This window comes from Palaemon carinicauda, chromosome 24 (genome assembly GCF_036898095.1).
Source record: "Palaemon carinicauda isolate YSFRI2023 chromosome 24, ASM3689809v2, whole genome shotgun sequence".
NCBI classification, from domain to species: domain Eukaryota; kingdom Metazoa; phylum Arthropoda; class Malacostraca; order Decapoda; family Palaemonidae; genus Palaemon; species Palaemon carinicauda.
Window position 1 is genome coordinate 98302017 of NC_090748.1, and position 25154 is coordinate 98327170.

Below are 25154 nucleotides of genomic sequence, written 5' to 3' on the forward strand. Positions count from 1 at the left end.
TACCTAGGTTAGATTAGACTTACTCTTTGGTTTGATTTGTACGGGTTATTAGGTTAGGCCTAGGGATGAGCCTATTTTTCTTATTTTTTTTTATTAATGAATGTACTCACCAAATTACTTTGCGATGTTCGGTTTAGTGTTCCTTGTTTCAATGTCTTTCATAGGTGGAAACCATTTAATTGCAGGCTTATAGACAGCTTGGTTGCCGGCACCTGAGCTTTCTGAGTATTCTACTTTACTTTGTTCTTTCTTAAACTTTAATTTTCTGTTGTACATCGTCATTTGTACAGTTTTTTTATTTCCATTTTCTTGCATATGTCAGTGAGAGCACACTGTCATGCTGCCTTATTTCGATATATTTCGGCATGCATGTTCCACAAACACTCGTGCTCCCTATACAATAGAACAAACTTGTATGCCACATCTTCAGTCCACTTTGCAGGCATTTCTGAACATATAAAAGAAAATAATGACTAAAACAGGATTCCTGTATTCGACACACCGTGTGTCCTGCAACTTAGCTGGAATGAAAGATGATAAGGGCTGTCAAGTACACGTTCAAAAGTAGCTTGCTAGTGGTGCACGGAGGGGAAGCAACTTGCTTCAAAATACACCTCGTGTTTATTCACTTGACTTGCTCCTCAGCTTGACAGTCAACTTGCTTTTTACTCGACTTGCATTAAATATTGACCAAATGCAACGTGCTACACACGTCAAGTTACTTGGATACTTTACTTTCTTCTCTGCTAGACTCGTGGAAATGAGTCTTGAAGGGTTTTTGACATCATTGTGGCCACCCTTATGATATATATATATATATATATATATATATATATATATATATATATATATATATATATATATATATATATATATATATATATATATATATATATATATATATTACCTCTCGGTACATTCACCTCCTCTAATTTCTCAGTCTTTATTTAACGGTTTCATGCAGATGATTTTACTCGTTTCCTGTTTGGTATCCGATAGATTTCTGACCGATTGATTGGGATTGAACATAACCCAATATATCCGCAACATGAGAGCTGAACCCCTTGACCTCAGATATCACTGATTCATCCAGATATTGCGGTTGCTATATGAAAACAATAACAATTATCTTATTTTGGGTATAGCTCTAACAAAATTGCAGAGAAAATCATTGGGCAATAATTTACTGGTGTTTAAGTAACCTAAAGTTCCATGTTCTTCTCCAACTAGGGTTGTAGCTGAGAAAGTAATAATAATGATAACATACAATAAAAGGCACCGACATTGCCCAACTTTTTTTTCTTTGTAGCTATTAGGATTATAGACTAAACAATAAATGCAGTTTATGCGACCTTCATTTGTAAGTAGAAGCCTATTTGCCTTTTCATGGCTGGGTTAAATTTTGTGTACCTTATGTAGATTTTTTCCCAATTTATTATATACTACACCTTTTTTTTTAGCTACTTGTCAATTCTAACACGCATCAAGCGTAAAGTGATAAAACTGCAACGAAATACGCTTCGTGATGCTTGGCAATTGCAAGTCTAAGTGCACCAAGGAATTCAACGCCGTAATCTGACTTCAGCAACTCTGACGAGTACCACTCTCTCTCTCTCTTTATTCGGTAGCCGGTGAACCGAATGAGCTATTGTCTCTCTCTCTTCCGATCAACATAATGTTAACATGTCTAAATTGATTCAGCCACATATCCTGGAATGTTAACCTTTATTCATGTCTTAATTTTACAAGGCTATATTCGCAAAAGATGCATTATTCCAAAAATTTAATATTAAAGCTGATTACTGAAACCTAAGAAACATTTCTTTACTTATTGTACATTTTCATTTGTCAAGCGTAAGCTAGCACTAGTTATGCCTAAACATATACTATAATTTAGGAAATTGAATAGGATGTTAAGCCTAAGGAATCCTCTTTTTAGCGCTTACAGATTCACAACAGGATCCCTTGTTCTTCTTTCAGACGTTTTCTGCAATTTAACTCTATCTTAAGAATGGGCGAAATTAATATAACAGCTTTATAAGACTTGGGAGCCCTAAGGCTTACAGCATCTTGCCTTTCCAACTAGGGTTATAGATTAGCTTGTAATAATAATAAAGACTCTTCCTTCCCTCCAACGGGAGCTTCCCCCCACATTTCTGTTACTTATTTCCGTCACATCCCCTTCAGAACCACACACGCGCAAATAGAAATCCGGTGCTGCCACTAAACATCTAAATGTATAAATAAGTCCCGCATACACAATGTATGGAATTCCGTGATTAAAGCCGATTTGAAATACGTACCGAAGTGATGTTCAGTTCAGGGCATGGTACTTTATCATGACCTACCTAATATGGAAGTATGACTTGCCCTTGAATGGATGAATTAAAACTTCAGCCGATTCACGAGATATTATGATGTCATCATGACCAAAGTATTTTTGTGACAGGAAGTACAGAGTAAGAGAAGGAAATCAATACCGTTTTCTGTTGGATTTCCACAAATCCTATCTAATGTCTGCGGGAATTTCCCTTAAAATTAAAACTTACCCTTTGGTTTGAGCAGTTATCAAATAATAGAAGCTGCAATTAACTCTACGGCTTCTCACTGTATAATTTCAGCGAGACACCGCCTATAGCTAAGGTAACCATTTATTTGAACAGCCAAAGGGTGACAAGTACTGTATATACTGTAGCTCATGTGCATTTGCACTCATATTGAGTCATGGCACAAATGCTGAAGTTTGATACAACAGGCTCTAAGTTCTTTTAATTACAGCTTTTGTTCCGACAAACAAAAATTATCATTTATTCTATTAGATAAAATTGTAAGGATAGTCACAAAAAATTTCGATTCGCTATTGAAAACGATGATGTGCACTTGATACATTTGACATCACACGTTTTTTTTTTTTTTATGTGAGGGTATTCTTTTTCCGAGTCTTTGTTGAAAGTAGCTGTTCTTTCGGTTGACATGATTTCCACCAAGGGTTGGTTTTGTACTAACTGAAATAATAGCAACAGTGATAGGCTGTTCACTGTATCATACCGTGTACTGCAGATTGCAGCTTAGTTCCCTTCTTTCGTTTGTATAAAGAAAACGGTAAGCTATGCTGCTGCACCGTATGAGGAAGCAAAGTGAACCTTAGAAATTTGGTAAAAAAAAAAAAAAAAAAAACTCAATTCATATAAATAACACACATGCAGTCGCAATTGAGGGACCAATGGCTGGAAGGGGGGCTTAAATATTTAAGGCATCCCCCCTAGAGTGATTTTTAGGGGAACTCCCCCCTGGGAGGTGGACGTATTGTCACCCTACCTATAGTCCTTCAGAAGCTGGTTCTGGTAATAAGATATACGACCAGACTGTAGGGCTAGGGAGGTCATTCAGTACAAAGAAAATACACCCAATTGAATAGCTAAACCTAACGATATATATTACTTAAGGAGACATAAGCTTAATAATTAGTTTAGCAACAGGTAGAATTGCTGCTAAAAAGGACCCTAAATTAGTTATACGTTCAATGTGCACCTATTATAGATTAATCTATGGTGAAATTGGCAGTACCTTTATGGTATAAAGAAGTCTATCCTCCCGTATTGATTTCAGTGTAAAATCACAATAGATTGATAAGACAGGAATTTCCAGATTGTAGCAATTAGGAAAATTAAAATCAGCAGCCTTGTCAGTGAAGTCCTCAAGATGCTATGTTCAGCAAAGGGCTAAGAGAAAGGCTCAAATTTGGCATTTCATTCCGCCCAGTGTGCTCTTATTACTGCTCAGGAATTACAACCATGTGACGTAAGTCCTGAAACTTGCATTTATCAAGTAACTTCAGTGCAATTAAGGATTCTTAGTATTATAAAAAAATGTAAGGCAAATCTGTTATTACAACCATTGACATTCTCAAACTTGGAGGTTTGACACACCATAATTTATAGCATAAGACTTAATTTCCTGCTCTACAACTTACCAACTTCCAAACACGGTCAGCAACAATACAATTGACATCTCAGGACAATAAAGATAAAAGCATTATATTTGTTATTTATTTTAAATAAACCATAACTAATTCCAGGTACTTTGTAATAGTTACGTGGTGGTTATAAAGAAACTCTTGTCCATTTAACCTTTTTTCAAGTTTTATTATAAACTTGTGTGACAGTCACGAACGAGGGTAGTTTGCTAAGTCTGGTTGCACTAACCACCAACGACTGCTAAGTCGGCGATCGAAAGTGCTGATGATTAGCGGATGAGAGAAAAAAAATGAGACAGCACGCATAAAGACAACTTAAACCTTTATTTCTTCTTCCTTTCACACAAACTGACACTTAACACTTCTATGAAAAAAAAACTGAAGCATGAAATTCTTGTACTGCTCAAAAAACACGTCCGGAAAAAGGAGAAAATGTTGTAGAAAAATAAAATAGGGAGCCCTGTCTGCTTTTGGTATGAATGGAAAAATTACACTACACACTTTGGTGGTCTTGTATATTAACGACGGCGTCTGTTAAACGTCTAAACAAATTATATATAAAAAAAACCTCCTGCTTTATACTGCTGCCTTCTTGGTCGCGGCCGGGGAACCCACGACCCCACCTCCCGTGTAAGAAAAGCATACAAAGGCGGCGGTTTGGTGGGCGGCTTGGTTGGTGCAGGCGTCGCTGCTGCTGCTGTGTAAGAGGACGCTGGATGAGCTCCACGAAGGGGGAGGGGACCGGGGGGAGGCCGTGGACAAGGGGCTCTTTCCAATCACTCGCCCATTCGCACTGACTGTACAGGTACGTGATATATAATACAATAATAAAAACTAGCAATTGCCCGTCGGCCACAGCTCCCCCTGGCCTCGCGTCCTAAGACTTAATTGATAAAAGCAATAGTGGTGATGATGGTTGGTGTGGTCCCCGGCTTGGTGGTGGTGGTGGAGATGCTTCTTCGCCGGTATTCGTCAGCAGCTGTGTCGTTTTACGCATCTTCCTCTTCCTCCTCGTCTTCTCCCTCTTCACCCTCGCCTTCCTCCTCTTCTGTCGGGAAGGGATTAATTTAATCATAACGCTAATCACAGACAACCAACATTCACACTCTAAGTACAAGAATTTTTTTTTCTGGTCAGGAAATTACTTTAAGATTTGAAAGTTTTACCACACAACCAAGTAACAAATATGAAGTCAATAAAATTTTGTAAATCGAATTATAAGAAAACTATGGCAATACAGATGCATTACATAGAACAAATATAATAGAAATGTCATAGAAAATAGTGTCACAAATAAAAATTTTAATTTAAAAAAACAAGTCTGGTTACTACCATATGTAAGGACGGAAATACATGAAACTGTAAACATGATTTTACTTAAAATCTAAAAAAAAAAAACTTTTCAATACCTTCAGCTTCTTCGTCTAACTCCTCTTCGTTCTCTCCGAGGTCTTCCTCTTCCTCCCCATCGAAATCCTCCTCCTCCTCTACTTCTTCCTCACCATTCTCCTCACCCTTCAGCTTCTTTGCATTTTCTGCTGCCTCCTGAAATAGAGATAAAATCAAATATAAACATTGTTAAAAAAAGCTACTTCTCTATTCCTAAGGTTAAACTTAATATGTTGAGAAAACTAAATTAACTTAGATTTTGCCTAAATAAAAAAAATCTTCCAATAACAAACCTTATAACCACAGGTTGAAAAAAGGAACCGAATAAATTTGCAGTAAACTAAATTTCATTCCTGATCGTACTTTAAAGAACTTTCGATAGGTCCAGAAATGGCAAATAAGAGTAATTACTGTATACGCCATTAGTCAAGGTAAGAATTTATATTATCAAAAATGAAAATGTGGTTTCCCCATAGCTAACTCTACCAATTACTGTATACAAACATTTAGTTTTTAAAAAGAAAAATATGGTTTTCTCAAAACTTAATCCAATTATACGGACATAAAGTTTTCCTCAAACTTATTTTTACCTATTATCGATAAAAAATAACAGCCAAATTGCGCACACTGCCATTCCCTAACTTAATAACACCACTATTACACAAACATACAATCGCACTCATATATAAATGCATACAAGTCATTACTCAAGACTGTCACTGACGCAAGCAGCGTCGAGAAATTTCCAAGTCCACAAATTTTCTACTCCACATAAAAGTTGACAACTTCCGTGTATAACTGCAACAATTTGTACATAATCTTAAAATTAGACCAGGACACTGCATCAATACTTTCATACTTTATTAAATTTACACACACGACATACACAAAACACCAAGTGCTGGCCGTATCTCATCTAGCCTCGCACCGGTCTCTTCCCCGTTTCCCGCCAACTTTTCGAATTCCTAGCCTCGCTACAAGAGTTGTTCCCCAGAATTTTGATATAAATTAGCTCACTAAAAACATGACAGTAAAAAGTCCCCCCATAACATAACTTCTAACGAAAGTCATGTACATTAAGGAGACAATATACTAGAGATATGAAATTTTACGCTCCTTTAACCTCATTCTGCCACGCATGCCGGGAGGCAGAATAAATCTGTTAGAAATGTTAAAAACTACGAGAAACACTTCTTTCACAAGTGACACTCATCACCAGTGTTCACAGATAGAAAAAAATGACGGGATCTTTAGAAGGACTTTGCTTCACTATTGGACTTAGATTCTGCAACACCCGTATAACACTAACATTCCCATATCGTCGTGATTTTCATCACGATAACAATAAAAACCTCATTTTGAGCACAATCCCGTGGTGTCACGTACCTCAGCTGATCTCTTCGTTCCTTTAGTAACTTGGTCGTCGGCATTAGCGACAGATTTCTCCGTGGTAGACATATTTGCAATGTTTCTTTGTCGAGTCGAGACGTCCACACGAGACCGATTTCAAACCAACTGATGGTCGCGCTTCATGCCGCCACCTCCCTTCTGATTGGCTAACCGCCACCTTGCCTCTGTGACGTCATCCGTAACCCTTACTCTAGTTATTTTAATGATACGGAAATAATTTGAAATAAAACATGACTTCAAAAATCATTATAAAATATTCTAAACACATTCAAAGTATAAAATTATTATAAGATACTTTAATAAAGGAAATATAAGTGATGTCACGTGTCTTGCAGCTCCAGACATTTTGGGGACGAGTATCACCCTCTTCCGTCTTTTCAGTAGAACAGCTCGGGAAAAGTCTTCCAACAGAACCGAGCTCACATTATTATCGTCCTGTATCCACTTATACAAAAATGGTATGTCAAGTTATGTGTTGTTGATCTCTAGATTATGCATCCAATATTATAATTAATATATAAAATTTTTATAAAATGTTGAACTGTCATAGTTTTTAATGTTTTAAGTACATGAGTATCTGATGTCGTTAAGGTTGAGAATTGCATGTTGCTGGTTTGTTTACATTTGGGCAACGTGTTCTCTACCGGAGGAACAGCATGCTAAATATGACAAAATTTTAATTTCCCCTATATAAAACATTTTCTCCACTATTATATTCTCATTCCAACGTCTTTGGTTGTTTTTTTCACAAAATTTCCATGTCTTCTGGTGAGAAATAAAGTAATACCTGCGAAATTAGGTTCGTCTTCCTTGCCTGGATGGTACATTTAAAGTCATGCGGTCGAACTTAAATACTCCAAACCTAGTTATATTATACATATGTTGAAACTATTCCATGATTTTATTACCCCAAGTGTCCATTCACTTTTCACGTATCGAGGATTGGCCCACGTTATTCAATCTTTGATCATTCTATATCCCTATATAATTTGTACCTATACCACCCGTTTCCTATTTGATTCCATTTCGTTTGACATATTTGGCAATGCTCGTATTGCATTAACTACCCCATAGTCGATGTCAGGTTAGTAAATCTAGTCACATCACTTACTGGAGGTTAATAACCTCATTAGATAATGTCTTGTAAAGGTCTAGGGAAAAGAAAAATTCGGCGCTAGAAAATGCTTAGGGTTCATCTCTAATTTCACCTGTTGAAGTCCTGCCCCCCCCCTTTTTTTCCCAAGTACACCTGTGCTAATTGTCTTAAGGGGCCCATACACGTTCAAAATAATTGTTAAAAATTTGATGCAAAATTTGAGTAGGACGTTTTGATGTCAAAAAAAGATTTGGAGCAAAATTTTTGGTTGATCTAATCTGATATTTTTTGACGAGTCAAATTTTTTGTGTGGGGGCTCCTGCTAAAATTTTTAGTCTTTTGACCATTTCCGACGTATACCAGGTGGTTTATCGGTCCAATGCCAACACAAGTGCTATGGCCACTGATGCATCCATGTCGAAGATGTTGACGATACTGAATTTTGATCGGGGAAACGCCTAGACGTGTGTGGGCAATTATGCATCAAAATTTGTATCAAAGTTACATGTCAAAATTTTGACGCTTTTTTTGAACGTGTATTTTAGGCTTTAGTCCAGGGGTTTAGATATATTTTTGGGGTGTAAGTATGATGTGGGAGATTAAGAATTTATTTGAGTGTAATTTGGGTTGCAGGGCCTAGTATCCCTCCCCCCTCCTGTTAAGTAGGTAGGCTAGGAAATGGTTTGTAGGAAGGGGGGGGGGGAAGGTTAGGTTAGTGTCCAATTATCGTGTGTTGGAGAAACTGGCCACTGGCTAGTAATTTTGTAATCCTTCACTTACCTTGATAATCACCTCAGGAGCCTATGTATATCAGCGATCAGTTCCTTCAGTATTCATTAAACATGGACACCAACTAGCGTAAACTTCCACACCCTAACCTAACCTACAAGCTCTTCTTAACTAACTGGGCCAACTCCAGCCCTTTACACTGCTGTGTTTTTTGGTCAGCCGTTGTCATACATGCAACCTCTCACTGGAGTCCTTGGCTTCCAATTTAGCAAGTGGTATATGCTCTGGTCTTGTATGAGTGTTTCTGCTCCCTCTGGTGTGACGGTCTGAACGATCCCTCGGTCTCAGAATTCTCCTTGATAATCTGCGCATGCGTGAACATTACCGTTTGCCAGTGCATACGAGGTTGATGTTCTATTTTCCTGTAATGTTAGCGTGCGCAGCTCAACATTACCTCTTGCCAGTACATACGAGCTTGATGTTTTATTTTCATGCGAGCTAATGGCAGAAAAGAACTATTATACAATGTCAAGGAGAATTCTGAGACCGGGGGATCGTTCAGACCGTCACACCGGTTGCCGTGGTAACGACTAAGGTAGTGGCAGTAGGGTATTCAACAGGTGAAGTGTTAAATTAGTGTGGTCTATGGCACCCTAGCAATAACAGCTAAAGTTGACTGAATCCCTCGTCATCCATTGTCAATATTATTTTTTTTTTTTTGTTGCCATAACCTTAGAAAGGGGAAAGTATCTGTAGATGGGTAGAATTGTGAGGCATGCTAACAATATGTCGAAATGGTGTCACGCACCTCCAATAGTTAAGGACTTGTTCTTGTTCTTGTTGTTGGGCGGAGGGATTTGCCTTTCCATCGGCACCTCCTTGGGTTTCTTCTTTATTCTAATTCTTTTATTTTCTTCTCTCTTTTTTTCCACATTTGATAGATAGGACTACTTTTTGGTTATAACCTAGAATTATGAAATGAGGACATGACGGTATTTGTATTATTTAGAGCATTGTAGGTCAGTGTACCAAGTAGCCTATCTTCATAGGGAAATGAATTGTCTAGTTTTCTACGGATTCCTTCGTAGCCGTGTCTAGTCACCACATCACGAAGTGGTTGCGTCCTTTGCAGGGCTGGGGAGTCGGGACTCTGAACATCCAACTCAGACTCCTATAATTATTTTAGAACCGACTCCGACTCCAATTTAAAAGAAATAAGAATAATTAAATATTTTTATATCATCTTATTTTATGTTGCCTATTAGTCAAAATAGCATTTCATCATTTCTAGCCTAGTAAGATTGTTTTATTTAAAATATTTCACGTAATTTCTTGGATTCAGCTTTTCCTAGGTTACACGAAACTGTAATCAAAACACCCGTCATTTCGAGATGTTTACATATGAATAATGATTTAATTCTAAGATTATTCATATACGGGATGCTTAAAACTATGAATCAGTAACAACTACCTTTTAAATAGCTAATGGTGATTAAATTTAGAGTTAATCATGAAATAAACTTTTTCCAAAGATACGTGCATGGAGGGAACAGCTGATCACATGACAGTGTCTTTTTTTTGTAAATATTTTGTATGTAAATATGTTTTTGTCCAATAAACTATTATTATTATTGTTTTGGGTTGGCTTATGGACGAGAGATGGCAGGAGCTATACGTGTTTCCCAGTGATTGCTTTTATTCGAGAGGGTGTTAAAGAAAACGGCGGGTAATATGAAACGTTTTTTTGAGCGACTTTGAAAAAATGTGACTTAGGATACTAGAGAGAATATTTCTCCAGCGCAAAAATTTCATTTTTGACGAGTCCGTGTAATTTTTCAGACTCCTCTAGTCCATAAGTTGGCCTCTGCTCCGACTCCCCAGCCCTGGTCCTTTGGTCCTCTGAACTACATTTACTTGATTGCTTATCGATGTTTAGGCCTGTTGTACTTTGTATAGGTTAAGTTTTAACCAAGATAGTGGTACATGTTGCTTTACTCCAATTATAAAATAACTTTAGTATAAGTATAATGCTAGAAAAAATCCTGTTTATATATATATATATATACGTTGGTCTACCATATTTATGCCGTTCATACGGTTTTTTGCTCGCTTTGCTTTCAAATTTGAATTTGTTTATGGCATCCTTGTCCTGACGTGTAAGCCTGTTGGGCCAATATGCATTATTTTAATAGGCTTATAGGGTGGTTGAATGATGACGGCCATGCCGCATCACTTATTTTCAACCCTGTCGGTAAGAATATAGCCATCTAAGTGGGTGGCAGGGTCTTAAGGCACTGCTTGTAGATTAGGTTAGGTGGTGGTCTTCGGACGTCAGGTCCTGTCCGTCGTTACGTAATTGCGTGGAGGTCCTGTCTGTCATTATACAAGTGCATGGCAGGTATTGCATTATTATACAAACGCTCCGTTGTATTAACGAATTAGTTTGATTGAAATCGACCGCTCTTGATTCAACACTTTGCTGGTCATATGGCAGGCGGTCCATGGATTGGAAGGGCTTTGTATTTCAGTTGTGTGGGCAAGTTTAAATAAGTTATTTTATCTATATCGTTCTTTGATTTATATGTATATATATATATATATATATATATATATATATATATATATATATATATATATATATATATATATATATATAATTTAGCTGTGTTTTTTTCATGTTGCTAAGGCCTAAACTGTTGCTGAATTGATCATAATATTTTAAAAATCCCAGGAGCAAGAAAGAGATATGGGATAAGAGCTCTACCTAATCATAAACTTTTGAGGCTATCTGGATTTTTTTTAAAACATTTTGGTACTCTTCCTTATTTTTCAAAGCTGCAACGTGGGAAACTTTTGTTTACAAGACTCCTCTGAGACGGTTTCATCTTTTGATGTGGCAAATGAAGCAAACTGACATTTAATGAAAATTTGTTTGAACTTGTAGTGCCCTTCCCATCGAGGTGATTTCCTGTTATAACTTTGTTCCTAATTGGGGAAAGGGGGATAAGGACCAATCATATCCAAGACCAAATGTTGCTGTTGCACTGTTTCGTGTTGGTGTAACCCAGGTATTTATTTATTGGGTAAAAGATGTCTGGCAATTATCTATATAAATTGGGATTCCCTTTATTTTGAAGTTATCCCTATACACGGTTAGCCGGGCGCCCGTGACCAAGTGATCCGAATGTTATCTACACTAAATTGTAGGGGTAGTAAAGTGAAAGAAATGTAGGCTAATGGAATGGTTTTGCTTTAAAAAATTTATTCATTAATAGACATGGGGTCCGTTCATAAAGTGTTCAACATGTTTTTGTAAATATAATGGAAATAATAATGTTTATTGGACAAAACCATACTGTATTTACATACAAGATATTTACAAAAACGACTCGGTTCAAGCCCATGTGTAGAGCAGAGCTCTTCGGGCAATAATACAAATACTGTAAAATGATAATAGAGCTATGCTTGGCCGCTGAACGACAAAGTACCCAATACCTCAAATAGATATCATCCAGTAGTCCATTTTATATGATAATGGAAGGATCCTTTTGTATATCAACCGATCATGCCTTCCGTGCGCGTTGTAAACCAACTTTTTTCCCGTTTTCAGAGATATCCATTGCAACCATGCAGCAAAAGCCTTTAGTGTATTTACGCGTATGTTGGTCTGCCAAATTAACCTTGCTACTTTGTTTGAACATGAAGTAAACCATTCAGGAGATAACTTAGCTTAGCTGGCCGATAACACAAGCGTGGTAAAAAATGGCGAGGATCAGCTGATCCCTCTGGTTGCTCAGTCGACATTTGCTTTCAAGTTAATATTAATATTACTGCTCTTACGTTCTGGCAAACTACATGTTCCACTATGCTCGTTAGCAGCATGGCCAAGTATATTGGTGTTGTTTAGGTAATCACTTAGTCTGTTTTGGGGCCAGTTAATTAATATTTTAATTATCTTAGATCCCTATTTCATTATAATCAAAATTATTTTGGTAGTATGTGGGTGGGTGTTCGAGCAATTTGGATCTGGAAACTGGGTCGATCGTGAGGGGTGGCACCGTTTGACGTGGCAGTACCAAAGAAATCTTATGGTGCCGGTTCCAGGTCAATTTTTTTTTAACGCGTGCTAGGTCGTGCCCAATGTGCAATGGCGAACTTTATTTTTAGTTGTACCTTTATGGTTGCCTTTTTTTTTTTTATGATTGCACACAGCACCTACCAGTAAACCATATTCCTGTAACTTGATAAGTTTTGATACCCTTGACCTGACTTAAGAGGTCACTATTTGAACCAGACCTTGAAAATGGGTGCCATCATATATAAACTTAAAGCAAAGGGGACACGTGTGATTAAAACGTGCAGTACAGATCTGCATGGCAATGAGTGCAGATCTTGTGGGATGGTTGAGGCAAGCGATTCAGCTTTGTGCGAGTTTATACTTCATAAGCTGGATTTTGATTAAATTGATGTTTCACCTAACTGTATCCAATAATAATGCTTGTAATACTTGCATTTTGGTGTTGTATTTTGTAAATCAAAGCATAGTGAACTATATTTTCCATTGTTTACGTTCATGCTTTCCAATTCAGCTGATGGAGGCATGCTGCTGAAAGATATTTCATATTTCCTGAAATTTTTTTTTATTTGATCTATCATTCTGCAATTAGCAATACTAATTTCAATAATTTTATTTGAAATTCCATGCCATTTTATTTACTGTTGGAGTTGAGCTGCATACAGTATACAGTGAACCCTCGTTTATCGCGGTAGATAGGTTCCAGTCGCGGCCGCGATAGGTGAAAATCCGCGAAGTAGTGACACCATATTTACCTATTTATTCAACATGTATATTCAGACTTTTAAAACCTTCCCTTGTACGTAGTTTTGTTAACAAACTACCCTTTAATGTACAGAACACTTAATGCATGTACTACAGTACCCTAAACTAAAACAGGCACAAATATTAAAGGTGATTTTATATCATGCATTTCCTAAACACGCTAAAAAGCACGATAAAAAATGGCAACCAATGTTTTGTTTACATTTATCTCTGATCATAATGAAGAAACAAACTGGAGGTAGAGCTTTGCTTATTACCCAGACATATTTCCCATACTTTTCCCTTAGAACTACATCACATCCTCCTACTTTAGATATATATATATATATATATATATATATATATGTATATATATATATATATATATATATATATATATATATATATATATATATATATATATATGTATGTATATGTATATATATATATATATATATAATGTGTGTATATATATATATATATATATTATATATTTATATGTATACACATATACATACCTACACATACATAAATACATGCATACATATATATATATTACTGTTTATATATGGGTTATGGAAAAAATCCGCGAAGTGGTGAATCCGCGATGGTCGAACCGCGAAGTAGCGAGGGTTCACTGTACAGTACTGTAGAAGTCAACCGGAGTTTCATTCATGTTGCAAATTTAATTTTTTTTTGTTAGAAAACTTTGTTCCTTAACTAGAATACTAACCTACTTTATCTATTTAGTCAAGCTGAAAGGATGAGCCATTAAAATGTTACTGAGGGTTAACTACCCATTCTGCTAGGTTTTTTTTTTTTGGGGGGGGGGGGGTTTAGGTACTGGTGATTTAGCTCGCTTTGCTTTTGGGTTGGATGGTGTATAGTCATCCTTCACCTATTTGGACTGCCATTCATGCCTTTTCTTTTATTAGTGTGTAGACTAATGCGATCATGCGTACTTGCTCAGGACTCGTAATCGCCACGCCTTTTGTCCCGCCTGCAGAGGTCAATGGTGTGATAGTGGTAACAGGTGTTGTTTGTGAATTAAGTGTTCTGCCTCCCAGTGGGAAAGGTTTGGGCGACGATGTAAGTAGTCAAAGCTGGATATTTATCCTTCGAAGGTTTCTTCTAAAGGGGAAAAATGTAAGCCCTCTTCCGCTTCCCGACCTTCCTCCAAAGCTCCTGCTCATTCGATCTCTTCCGGGAGACCGTCATGTAGTAGTAGACCCTTTAAGTTGAGAGATGGTGCTAGTGCGCAGACTTCATTGACTTCAGAGTTAGATCCTCTGAGTCTTCTGTGGAACGTTCGTGATCCCCTTCAGTGGGTGTTCGCCCTTCCAAAGAACACATCCTGGTTCCAGTTCAACCTTCACGCTGACCTGCCTTTAAAATTCCTGTCTCCTCACCAGCATCACGTTGACGCTCTCTAGCACTTCAACACTTTCCAGCGTGCTTCCAGATCCCAATCCATCCATCTTCCAGGAAGTACTCAAGAACAAGCCTAGACAACATGGTTCGGTCTTTCCACAGCGCCTCAAGTCTTCACCAGTGTTCCCTCAAGTATCATCTTGGGCACACAGGATTGGCATCCGTCTCCTCTGCTATCTGGACAGGCTAATCCTAGCCGTTCTTCAACACTAAGACAAACTTCTGAGGCTTTGCCAAGATCTGGGGATCATGGTAAACCTCGAGAAGTCCGCCCTGCTTCCTACGCAGAGACTGGTATACCTAGGCGTGATAGTAGACACCAATCTCCACAAAGCCTTCCCATCAGACGACAAGATAATGAGGCAGAGGAAGTTTGCAAAATCTCAAGACGGGAAGAACTTCCAGCCCAGACATGTTGCCTCAGGATTCGACCTCTCCAGTGGTGACTCAAGTCTCGGTGGAGTCAGGCCTTCTACTCCCCGGACATCTTGATCCCCATGGGATCAGTGGAACAGACTGACCTCATATGGTGGGTGTCAGACAAGAACCTACGAAAGGGAGTGGATCTTCTCGTCCTCCCCCAGATTTGTTACTAAAACTCTTCGGAGATGAAGGCTGTCTTTCTGGCCCTTCAACAGTTCCACCAGGTCCGGGCTGGCCACAGTTGAGATACTGAGATGGGCCGAGATTCAATCGATGCCACTATTGGCATGCTTCATTCCAGGCGAGAGGGATGTGCACACCGACAACTTGAGCGTAGCATCTCGGATAGTGAGTACCGAGTGGTCTTTGGATCATCTAGTAGCCAACAAAGTCCTGACTTTGTGGGGTTTACCGACTGTGGATCTCTTCGCAACGGCCCTGAACTTCAGGCTGCCGTTGTACTGCTCCCCAGTCCCAGACCCCAAGGCTCTCTGGCATGATGCATTGCAACAATGGTGGGACAACATTGACGTAAACTCCTTTCCCCTGTTCTGTTTGATGAGGAGGGTTCTCGACAAAGCCAGAACACTTGTCAACCTATCAATGACTCTCATAGCTATGCTATGGCATCATGTGGAATGGTTTCCGGACCTTCTGCACCCCATGGCAGTCTCTCCAAGAGAACTTCCACGGTTTCCGGACCTTCTGCACCCCATGGCAGTCTCTCCAAGAGAACTTCCACGACACAATTCACTCAAACAACCACATGCCAACACGTGAAATACTGTACCTAATAATAGTAATATACTGTAGATATGGGCTACGTGTATGGTGAGTTTAATTGAACAGTGCAAGTCCTGCTGAAAACAGTAATCACCGAGTGTTATCTTGGCTAATTAAGCTTTACACATATTACTGTAATATACACTACAGTATATTAGATAGGAACAATAGTGTTTTGTTGTTAGTACATTCTTTACGTATGAGTGTGGTGATGAATCTGGTTGTATGTATCTTAGACAAGTTTACATATACTGTACATTTAATGAAATGAGCTAATTCAGTAACAATACTTATACTGTGATACAATACTGATACTGTGATAGAAACAAGTAAAGACATTAAGTATTACATTTAGGAACAAATCACTAAAGACATTAAGTATTACATTTAGGAACAAATCACTAAGTTCTCCCAAAACATTTCAAATTACACTGGCTATCTCATTCTCCCCACAAGTCCTAGGACAAGGTTAAAGTAAGGTTTGTTCCACCTGTAGGGTGAGTGGTGTCTACCCACAGTTTATGGCCATTTAGTTTCTCTGATTCCATACTCCTAGTTAGATGACGCGTACATTTAGTTACGAAAAGTTCAAATTAGAATTCAGAATTTATAAACTAAAGATATTAGTCATGGTACTTTGGATATAAGGGAGTATTACAAGCACAAGTTAATGCTACTGTTTGATTAGATTTTGGGTATAATTTGATGTCACATGTAAGTTACTGATACAATTTTTTTTTTCTCCATAAATGTTTGATTAGGTAGCTTCCAGTGCATTGCTGGCTTGCAAGGTATGCTTTATTGAATTTTTTTTTTCTTTTTTTTTCCTCCAGGTTAAAGCCTTTAATTTGATATCTTGTCTTTTCACAGGTGAACATTCCTAAGTTGCGGAGGACATTTTGCTGGAAGTGCAAAAAGCACCAGCCTCACAAGGTCTCTCAGTACAAGAAGTCAAAGGTAAGTTTTTTAAATCAGGTAGCCATTACTTAAGGCTTCTATGGCATTCCTTCAGACCCCTAGCTGGATTTTTCTTTCTATTCAACTTTTTTTGAGCTTTAGTTTCACTTGTATATCCAATCATTAAATTTCCAAGTTAATGTTTAATAACATTGAAACTACAGTAATTGCCACATAGCTACTTTCCTTATGTCAATGAGTTTCATCTTACCTGCTTTAGTAAACATCTGTCTCCAGTGATTTATAAGAAGCCCTAATAGTTGAGGTGCACCATAGGACTGGAAAAGTTTCTCATTTTTAGACCAAAAAAATTAAAGTTATTGTAAAAACCTTCCATAAATAACCAATTTGTAACTTTTCCAGAACTTAGAGAAAACTTATTATTAGTCAATATAAATAATTAGTAATGTGTTCATACAGCATTCTTTTTTTGTCCTTGGATACAACCACTATGTCATACACTAATTACCTCCTACCTCAAAAACTCCATATAGGGTTTTTGTAAATTTGATAGGCAACGTGATTTTTAAGATAACCGTAGGCATTTTGTATGATGTTTCATAGTAAAACGGGGATGGTTATGTTATCTTACCTTTTGGCCTGCCATCGAAGGGGTTGGTATTTTATATCTACCCAAAGGGAATATTCATAGTCTTAGGGGGCCAAGTTGCGTTTATTTTCTTAATTTACAAATGTGTTCTTATTTTTAATTTTTTTTTTATCCTAACTGGTTGTATAATCCTCTGATACTGCAACTCCTTATTTGTACTGTACAGTATTAGAAAATATAGTTCAGGCCTTTGTGCAAATTAAAATTTTCTCCAGGCATTTTATAAAGCAAAAAATAATTGAATTTAACATTGAGATAGTATTTTTCTGTAATTTAAGCAAACCTTTAGCTATTTATGTGGATATACTTCTAGCATAGCTGGAAGGCAGTCATTAGATTTTAAGTGTGAGTTGGCAACTACCAATATCTACTCATGGTTCAATAAACCACATCACTCTTTGCTTGTAGGTAGGACTTACTGGGGCACAGGTGATAGTTGGTCAATTTATATAAATAGCTACAGGGTTGTATAGGGAAAAATACCAATTACCTCAGAATTTGTCATTTCCTATACTAACAAACCTTCCGCTATTTATGTGGATAACTCGCTCTTAGGAGGGTGTTAAGTTCGACTATGGCTTTGTCATTGACCCAGGTTTCCCTAGTACAGTATTAAACTGTAATCAAGGGAGACCTTGCACCTCGCATATCAATACCAGCGAGTATGATGGCCCGAGCAACTAAGCTAGTTGGGAGTGTTATCATAAGAACGTCTAGGAAAGAAAATGCTCCTAGTCAAAATAGGAGCCCTACACATGAAAGACGTTTCCCAAGGCCTACCTTGGAAGAGGTTGAAGCCAGCATTGCAAAAGTACCCATGGCACTGTTCCTCAAAGGAGGGAAAGATGATGAAAATAAAAGAGCCAGGAATACTTTCATTCATCCCAGTCTTATCCATGGTAGGTAATGCCTTCATCCTTGTGCTACTTGTCCAACTAGGTGCCCGAGGTATTATTAATCCACGAATTGTCGCCATCACAGGAGAGAGAGAGAGAGAGAAAGAACGTATTGGGTCTTTCTGTGGGCCATGTCTTGTAGGTAGGGTGAGTTGAAGATTAGACACAAGTCCCCCCTACTAATGACACAGTTTGTCACAAATGAGCTGCTCGAAAGATATATGGACCATAAGGTCGATAGAAAAAACATATTGTGCCCTCTGTGGATTTAGTCTAGTCTTATATGTAGGCTGAAGTAGACACGTTTTCACCCCTCCAGTGCCACATTTGTGTCGCAAAGGAGCTGCTTGAAAACATGAACAGATTCTGTGACTGGAATAGGATCTGTGTCCCCATGCTGAACATAAGGAGCTAGTTCCTTCATTGTTTTCCTGAGGTATGGCGTCAATATAAAAACAATGACCGAGAGTCTGACCCAGTGTCCTATACCTTGATTACAAAGCGATTTTCAGCCCGGAACAAAATTGTATGTTACTTGGTTTCTCACCATGAGGGAGACCCACAGCGTACGTCTCTTGTGGTCGAATGTCACGCTGGTTTAAGACCTGTCTTCGGGCTCAGGGAAGATCTGCTGTTTAGGTCTAAGCCACTTGTCCTGTAGAAGGTTGTATTACCCCACTACGGGTAATAAGCTCCAACTCTATGGAGAGCAACAATTAGAGGAGATTGCTCGTAAAAGGGAATCGAACAGGAGACGGCAGTCTTTCTCCTGCAAGAGAAGTCTATGCTTGACATTGATATTCATTCAGTTTCCCAAAGGAAGACCTCTAAAACAGAGGCTGTAGGAGGAATACTCCTGCAAAGGGATTGGATTCCATAAAATCCAAACCCGTGGACAGGATATCCTGAAGGGGAGACCACGTACGAGCAGGAAATGTTCTGCAGATGGGAAACTTTGAACCACTGTCATCCCCCCCCTCCTCACAGCTCTTTCCAGAAAGAATATGGTGCCTACTTAGGGATAGAGAGATGGCAACATTTGTGCTCTGATCATAGTCTTAGGGACATATGGTCGTGAATGTGTCCCCCACCCTCTTTCTTTGATTCCTCTATGAGAAGGGTCAAATCCAGAAGGACGAGAAGATCTTGAGAGAGATTCTTGTCAGGCAGTCTTAACTTTTTAAAACCGTTAATTGCGCAGATCTAGTAGAGGACTAAGGGAAGGATGATCCCTAGTGCCGAAGGCACTTGGACCTGGCCAGTTCTTCAGAGGTCGCACTCGATTGGGACTGGTGCGGTCTTGTTAGACCTGCGGAAGTTTCTACAGGGTAATGACACAGTTTACAGATATCCGTATATGACCGTGTCATTCTTTCGAGTACTCGAATTATAGATCGAGGTAAGCAGAAAATGTCTCGCAGGTGTTTGAGACTTTACAATTGGTTAGTTGGCGTAGGTCGTCAGGACGAGGCCCGATCCCATATAGAAGGCTAACTGGTTGACCGTGAAATCTTCCCTCTCATAACAAGGTTTGAAGATTATGGTAGTCTCATTAGGAGAGACTTAAAGTGAGACCTGAGACCTCTAACCGACAAAGCCTGGCTGTATCCTGGCGTCTCCCATCTTCCTATGAGATTCGATGTTCCAACCATGAGGAATAGGGGTAGAGACTGCCTACCATTTCCTAAAGGAGAATGGAAGATGCAAGATAGCTAAAGTATCCTTTAGCTAAGCTCCTTGGGGAGGGTTCTGAGAGAGGAATACATTCATTCCCAACCATTCCTACCTAAGGGGGAGCACCAGTTACGGGAGAAAGTCATCGTTCGACTTAATGAACAAGTGAGTTTCATGAAATGTACGTAAATGATTTTTTCACCGGAACATTGGAGCCGCCTTCTCTGGTTACGGTTCAGTTTCCCTTTGTCGTCTCTGCAATGGTCAGACTCGTATGACACACGTTTCTGCTGGCTGGCCAACACCAACCATAATGCGGCGACTGTTTGATACCCTTAACAGTGAGGCATTTATTTACAGAATGCCCCACTTATACCACAGAAAATAGATATGTTTGAGGCTCAGGTGAGGATGGCAGGTTCATCCTTGCCAAGATCCTTGGACATGTTTCGTACAATGCTCGTGGCATTTTTAAATTTATTTCAGAAGCAGGTCTTCTTAATGCTATTTAACCATTTCAACGTATTTACTTTTCTGGTTTCAATTTAATATTATTTTAATCAAAATTTATAATAAACGATATCGGCGTCATGACCTGATATCAGGATGCCAGAGAACTTCAAATAATTCATTCATTCATTACGTACTGTATTCTCTTGTCCTCATACATCTGACAACACCAACATCACCAAACACTTTTTCTTCTCTCATCGGTTAACTACTGCGCTAATCATTCAGTGGCCACTTTCCCTTTGGTAAGGGTAGAAGAGACTTGTAATAGTAAGCAGCTGTTCTCACGGTCACGAGCTTTGTGCTCACGGCCATGATATAGAGCAACTCACGCTCGTGAGCGTAAGATCGACCCGGAGCAGAGACTGGCGTCACATCATGGACGCGCGTGACTGCTCTTGGTCGCGTGCGTCTCGCTTCCGATCAATTGAACGTTCGCAAGGGTTGTTGAAACACTTGAGCATCGCGTTCTTGTCTAAACTCTTGATCTTGAGCATTCTCAATTAAGGTTAGTGTCGCAATCGATGTCAAGTGTCTCACTTCATGACCACAAGACGCTCATCATTGAGACCACGAGTGTTGTGAGCTCGCTACTTACAGGGTGCAATTTACGATTTTGTGCGCGAGCACAAACTTGCGCAAAAGTTGTGTAAAGACCCCCTGGAAGGCGAATATCTTAAACCTGGAGGCAAACCTCCAAGCCGCACTTTGTTTCCCTTTAACGAATTCTATCGCAAAGGAAGGTTAACATAGTGTTGCTAAAGGAAAAAAGCCAAGGCTTTATTCCGAGTTGTCCCCGAAGGATTTCTCTGATGGGAATCCTGCCGGAGAAAATCTCACAAAGGGGAAACCGAACAGGTGTTCGTCCTCAAAAGAAGAAAAACGTCTATCTCGTGATCGTAGCGATCCCTGTGGTGATTATTGATCCGTCACCATGCACTTGAAATCTAATGGCTGGCTTCCAGTTATGTTAGAAGTCTTTACAAACATTTTTTGCAATCTTAGTCTAGATATATTTTGCTAATATTTTCATTATTTAACTTGTTCATCAATTATTGATTGAGTTCAATACCACTTGTATACCATTGTTGTATACCATTGTAATTATTTTTTTTTTTTTTTTTTTTTTTCTCCTTCCAAATAGAAGATAGGATAGTTGGTTTGAACGCCTACTTTTATTGTTATAAGCAATTTGATGTTTTACGACCAATCTACGTATAATTAGTAAAGATTGTTGTTGCGGAAGTTATGGAGTATGGTGGTGCGCTTGTTGCAATATGAATATTTAAAACAAAAGTAAAATATCTAGTTAAAATGTAGTTCATCTCTTGGATATTTATAGGGCCAGTTTGCAATACAAGCTTCAATTTCAGACACTTATTGATACTTACAGGAACGTACCTATGCCCAAGGTCGTCGCCGTTACGATGCTAAACAAGCAGGTTATGGTGGTCAGAGTAAGCCTATTTTCAGAAAGAAGGTAAGTTGCCAAATTAAATATTTCTAATGCAGGTATCTTTTATTCTCTCTACAGTTACACATTAACTAATGCACTTATTATTTTTCATTAAATGTTATATTTGGTTATTTATTTTGTGATTCTTCTCTAAGTAGACTGCTAGGTTTTCCTTTTAACCTTAAGACTAGAGCTGCTATCACATCATTGTACATTTTCCTAAACATATACAGTACTTACAACTTGAAATGAGATCAACATATTAGAAATTAGTTCATTTAAATCATTCAGTTCTGCCTCTTCCCCCCAAAAAAAAAATTATTGCACATCCGTTTTTATTTTGAGTTATCAAAAGGTTTGGTAAATTAATCCTGTCCAGTAGATTATGAAGGGAAATATTATAGTACTGGTAAATGTGCCATACTTTACCTACAGTTATTAGATCTGAAGTACATATAAATTTATTTTATTGAGCATTTATATTTTTTTATAAATGGCAGAGTCCGTTGCTTGAAAAATTAATTTTGTGAATTGTTTTAAGAATAAGAATCACGTTGATACACACAAGTAATTTCTAATTTCAATCCAAATTTTGTCATGCATTAATATCATACATCCCATTTGCAGTACTTTTAGAATTCAAGGTTATTTTATAATGACCAGCCCACAAGACCTTGTAGAGAAAGCAGTCCGACATTGATTGGTGTTTGTTGGTATCCAGTTTGAGCAAATTACAAATAATAGTCTTTGATCAATAAATTTTTTAAGAATTACAAGAACAGTTAGATTAGGCCATTTATTATAATGCCAAAGTGTTATCCTGTGCCTTGCTTCCAGTCAGAATCAGTGTCTGATTGGCAAACTCAGCATCAGGAATATTAATCACACTACCTTTAATCAAAGTTCTTATTAGATCTTTATATTCAGGTTGTGTTTACAAAGCTCATGGTCATTAAGATTAGCCAATAATTTATTATAGGTTTGGTCATCAGAAATGTGTTGCCAGTGATCATTTTAATTTTTTGAATTGCCATTATTTACTAGAAATCTTTTATATGGGGGAAGATATCCCGAACTAACCACTTTACTTTATTCTAGGCTAAAACTACAAAGAAGATTGTACTGAAGATGGAGTGTAACAAATGCAGAATTAAGAGCCAAGTACCTCTCAAGAGATGCAAACATTTTGAACTGGGTGGTGACAAGAAAAGAAAGGGTCAGATGATTCAGTTCTAAATTGTTACTGCAAATAAAGAAAAAAAAGAATTATTTCTAGTTTTAATTTCCCTGGTACAGTATGGGATTTTTTTTGGGGGGTGTAATGATTGGTTCTTGTGTATCCACAGGAATTGCCTTGAAATGTTTTTTTTCCTACACAAATATAAACCTTTGCCTTTAACCTAGGATAATGAAAACTCATTGAAACATGAATGTGGCATTTATAACGAGGTGTCAACAATGTCTGGTGTGGGCTCGGTGACAAACCATTTTGATATTGTCTGTCATTGAGGACAGGCGTTCTCTCAAGCAGGAAGGATGTCTGCAGAAGTGCATAGGGATGCTGCTTAAGACCTATTGTACCTTCATAAACACAAGGGAGACTGATCCTTTTTCAGTTGAGTGGTGCCCAGACTGTAGAGGACACCCCTGCTGCCAGGCCTACCGTTGCAGCGTGTGTAGGGGTTGGTCACCTTACCAGATGGGTAAGTTCAATAGAGAATCTAAGCCTTGAGGATTATCCTCAAAGTTGAATGCCTGATGTCCTGACTTCCTTCTCCCTGCCCCCAAACCACTGCCCAATGACTTCTCAATCATCCCCCTCCAGGGGCAGTTGAGTAAAGTGGTGACCCTTTAACCTTAGTGGGTTCCAATGTTTCCCTAGCAAAAGGTAGGACCTCCTCCTTTGGGAGTCTATCTTTCCAGTGCTGTTTAGTAATATGTTACATTTGATGCGGGGCTTCCTGGCTTCTAAGGTTCCTTAGGAAGCCTGCAGTGTTTCCCGAGGGGAGCACCAGTCCTAAGTCGCCCTCAAATATTAGTCCCAGCTCTCTGAAGCACTGCTCTTAGATAAGCTGCAACCTTCGCCCTCCAGCCACAATGCGAGCTACACCAGAACATGCATCTTTTGAATGCTGTAGGCACATCTCATTTAAATGGGCTTGGCATACTTCTTTTGCCTGATCTGTAAGGTCTCGTCTGGAATTACTTGAATGGGAGTCACCAAGACGCGCCAGGTATTCTTTTCTGAAAGTGTTGAATATTTTAGGCACGTTTCACAGTTGTTCTTCACTGGAACCACAACCTTCTTCGAAAGGCATTTCTTGTAGCCATTCGCCAGCAAGATTAGTCATTAAGGCGCATCAGGCCTCCATCCAATATTGCATCTCTGGCTCCAGATAAAAAGCAACTAGGTCAGTGGTTCCTTTAAAGGTTGACGCCAGATACGTGGACTAGCATCTGATAGCCATTACGTTTGATGTCAAAAATGTAATTGCAAGAAGATTGCTGTACATGGATGTGATAGAGGAGAAAATCTACCAAGAACAATAGGGGATCTTCCTAGTAGAACACCGTTATCTCTTGGCCATCAAATTTGTGCCATTGCTCGTTCTTCCTTTCCCCCCAAAAAAAGGTGATATTGACAGTTGCCAGATTACACACGCCCCAAAGAGACAAGAACAAGAGGGTCTTTAGTTGCATGTCTCCTTTACTGGCAGTCTCCACAAAGAGAATGGACTAGACAGTCCCCCAATACAACACAACCTCCAGATCCAGGACTATAGTCCTTGGGGAAGGTAGCCAAGAATGTGTGTGGGCTGGTGTTATGATTGTTTGGACAACCTGTAGTGGCTGTCCAGGAGTTTCTATGAATGACATATCCGAGGGGATACTATACTTCCCCAGCCTGCAGGACCAAAGCCTCCGGGAGGCCAATTAATCTGAGGATCAACGGTCTGCGAGAGGCCTTATCTTCTTGAAATGGCAGTAAGAAGTT

The 25154-nt window shown here is 38.6% G+C and overlaps 2 protein-coding genes across 3 annotated transcripts; one reads left to right on the forward strand and one right to left on the reverse strand.

The window, feature by feature from the left end:
- Nucleotides 1-4035: 4035 nt before the first annotated feature.
- Nucleotides 4036-6911, reverse strand: LOC137618233 (probable DNA-directed RNA polymerase subunit delta). Of its 2 annotated transcripts, none has more exons than XM_068348382.1 (3): nt 6752-6911; nt 5386-5521; nt 4036-5021 (listed from the first exon to the last, which is right to left on the reverse strand). In XM_068348382.1, exons 1-3 carry the CDS (start codon nt 6821-6823, stop codon nt 4966-4968), a joined length of 264 nt encoding a protein of 87 aa, XP_068204483.1. In that variant the 5' UTR covers nt 6824-6911; the 3' UTR covers nt 4036-4965. The 2 variants fall into 2 exon arrangements, with proteins under 2 accessions (XP_068204483.1, XP_068204482.1); XM_068348381.1 differs by having other exon boundaries at nt 4036-5024.
- A 166-nt stretch (nt 6912-7077) lies between these two features.
- RpL36A (ribosomal protein L36A) lies at nt 7078-23428 on the forward strand. Its single transcript, XM_068348380.1, has 4 exons — nt 7078-7233; nt 16927-17013; nt 22097-22183; nt 23258-23428. Exons 1-4 carry the CDS (start codon nt 7093-7095, stop codon nt 23393-23395), a joined length of 453 nt encoding a protein of 150 aa, XP_068204481.1. The 5' UTR covers nt 7078-7092; the 3' UTR covers nt 23396-23428.
- Nucleotides 23429-25154: the final 1726 nt, after the last annotated feature.

Excerpts from the sequence above, each read along its gene's own strand:
- RpL36A (XM_068348380.1), top strand. The coding sequence starts at position 7,093 with ATGTCACGTGTCTTGCAGCTCCAGACATTTTGGGGACGAGTATCACCC. Across the intron at positions 17,014-22,096 it reads CTCAGTACAAGAAGTCAAAG|GAACGTACCTATGCCCAAGG; the intron begins GTAAGTTTTTTA and ends TGATACTTACAG. Across the intron at positions 22,184-23,257 it reads AGCCTATTTTCAGAAAGAAG|GCTAAAACTACAAAGAAGAT; the intron begins GTAAGTTGCCAA and ends ACTTTATTCTAG.
- LOC137618233 (XM_068348381.1), bottom strand. The coding sequence starts at position 6,823 with ATGTCTACCACGGAGAAATCTGTCGCTAATGCCGACGACCAAGTTACT. Across the intron at positions 5,522-6,751 it reads GAACGAAGAGATCAGCTGAG|GAGGCAGCAGAAAATGCAAA; the intron begins GTACGTGACACC and ends TCTCTATTTCAG. Across the intron at positions 5,025-5,385 it reads GTTAGACGAAGAAGCTGAAG|AAGAGGAGGAAGGCGAGGGT; the intron begins GTATTGAAAAGT and ends CCTTCCCGACAG.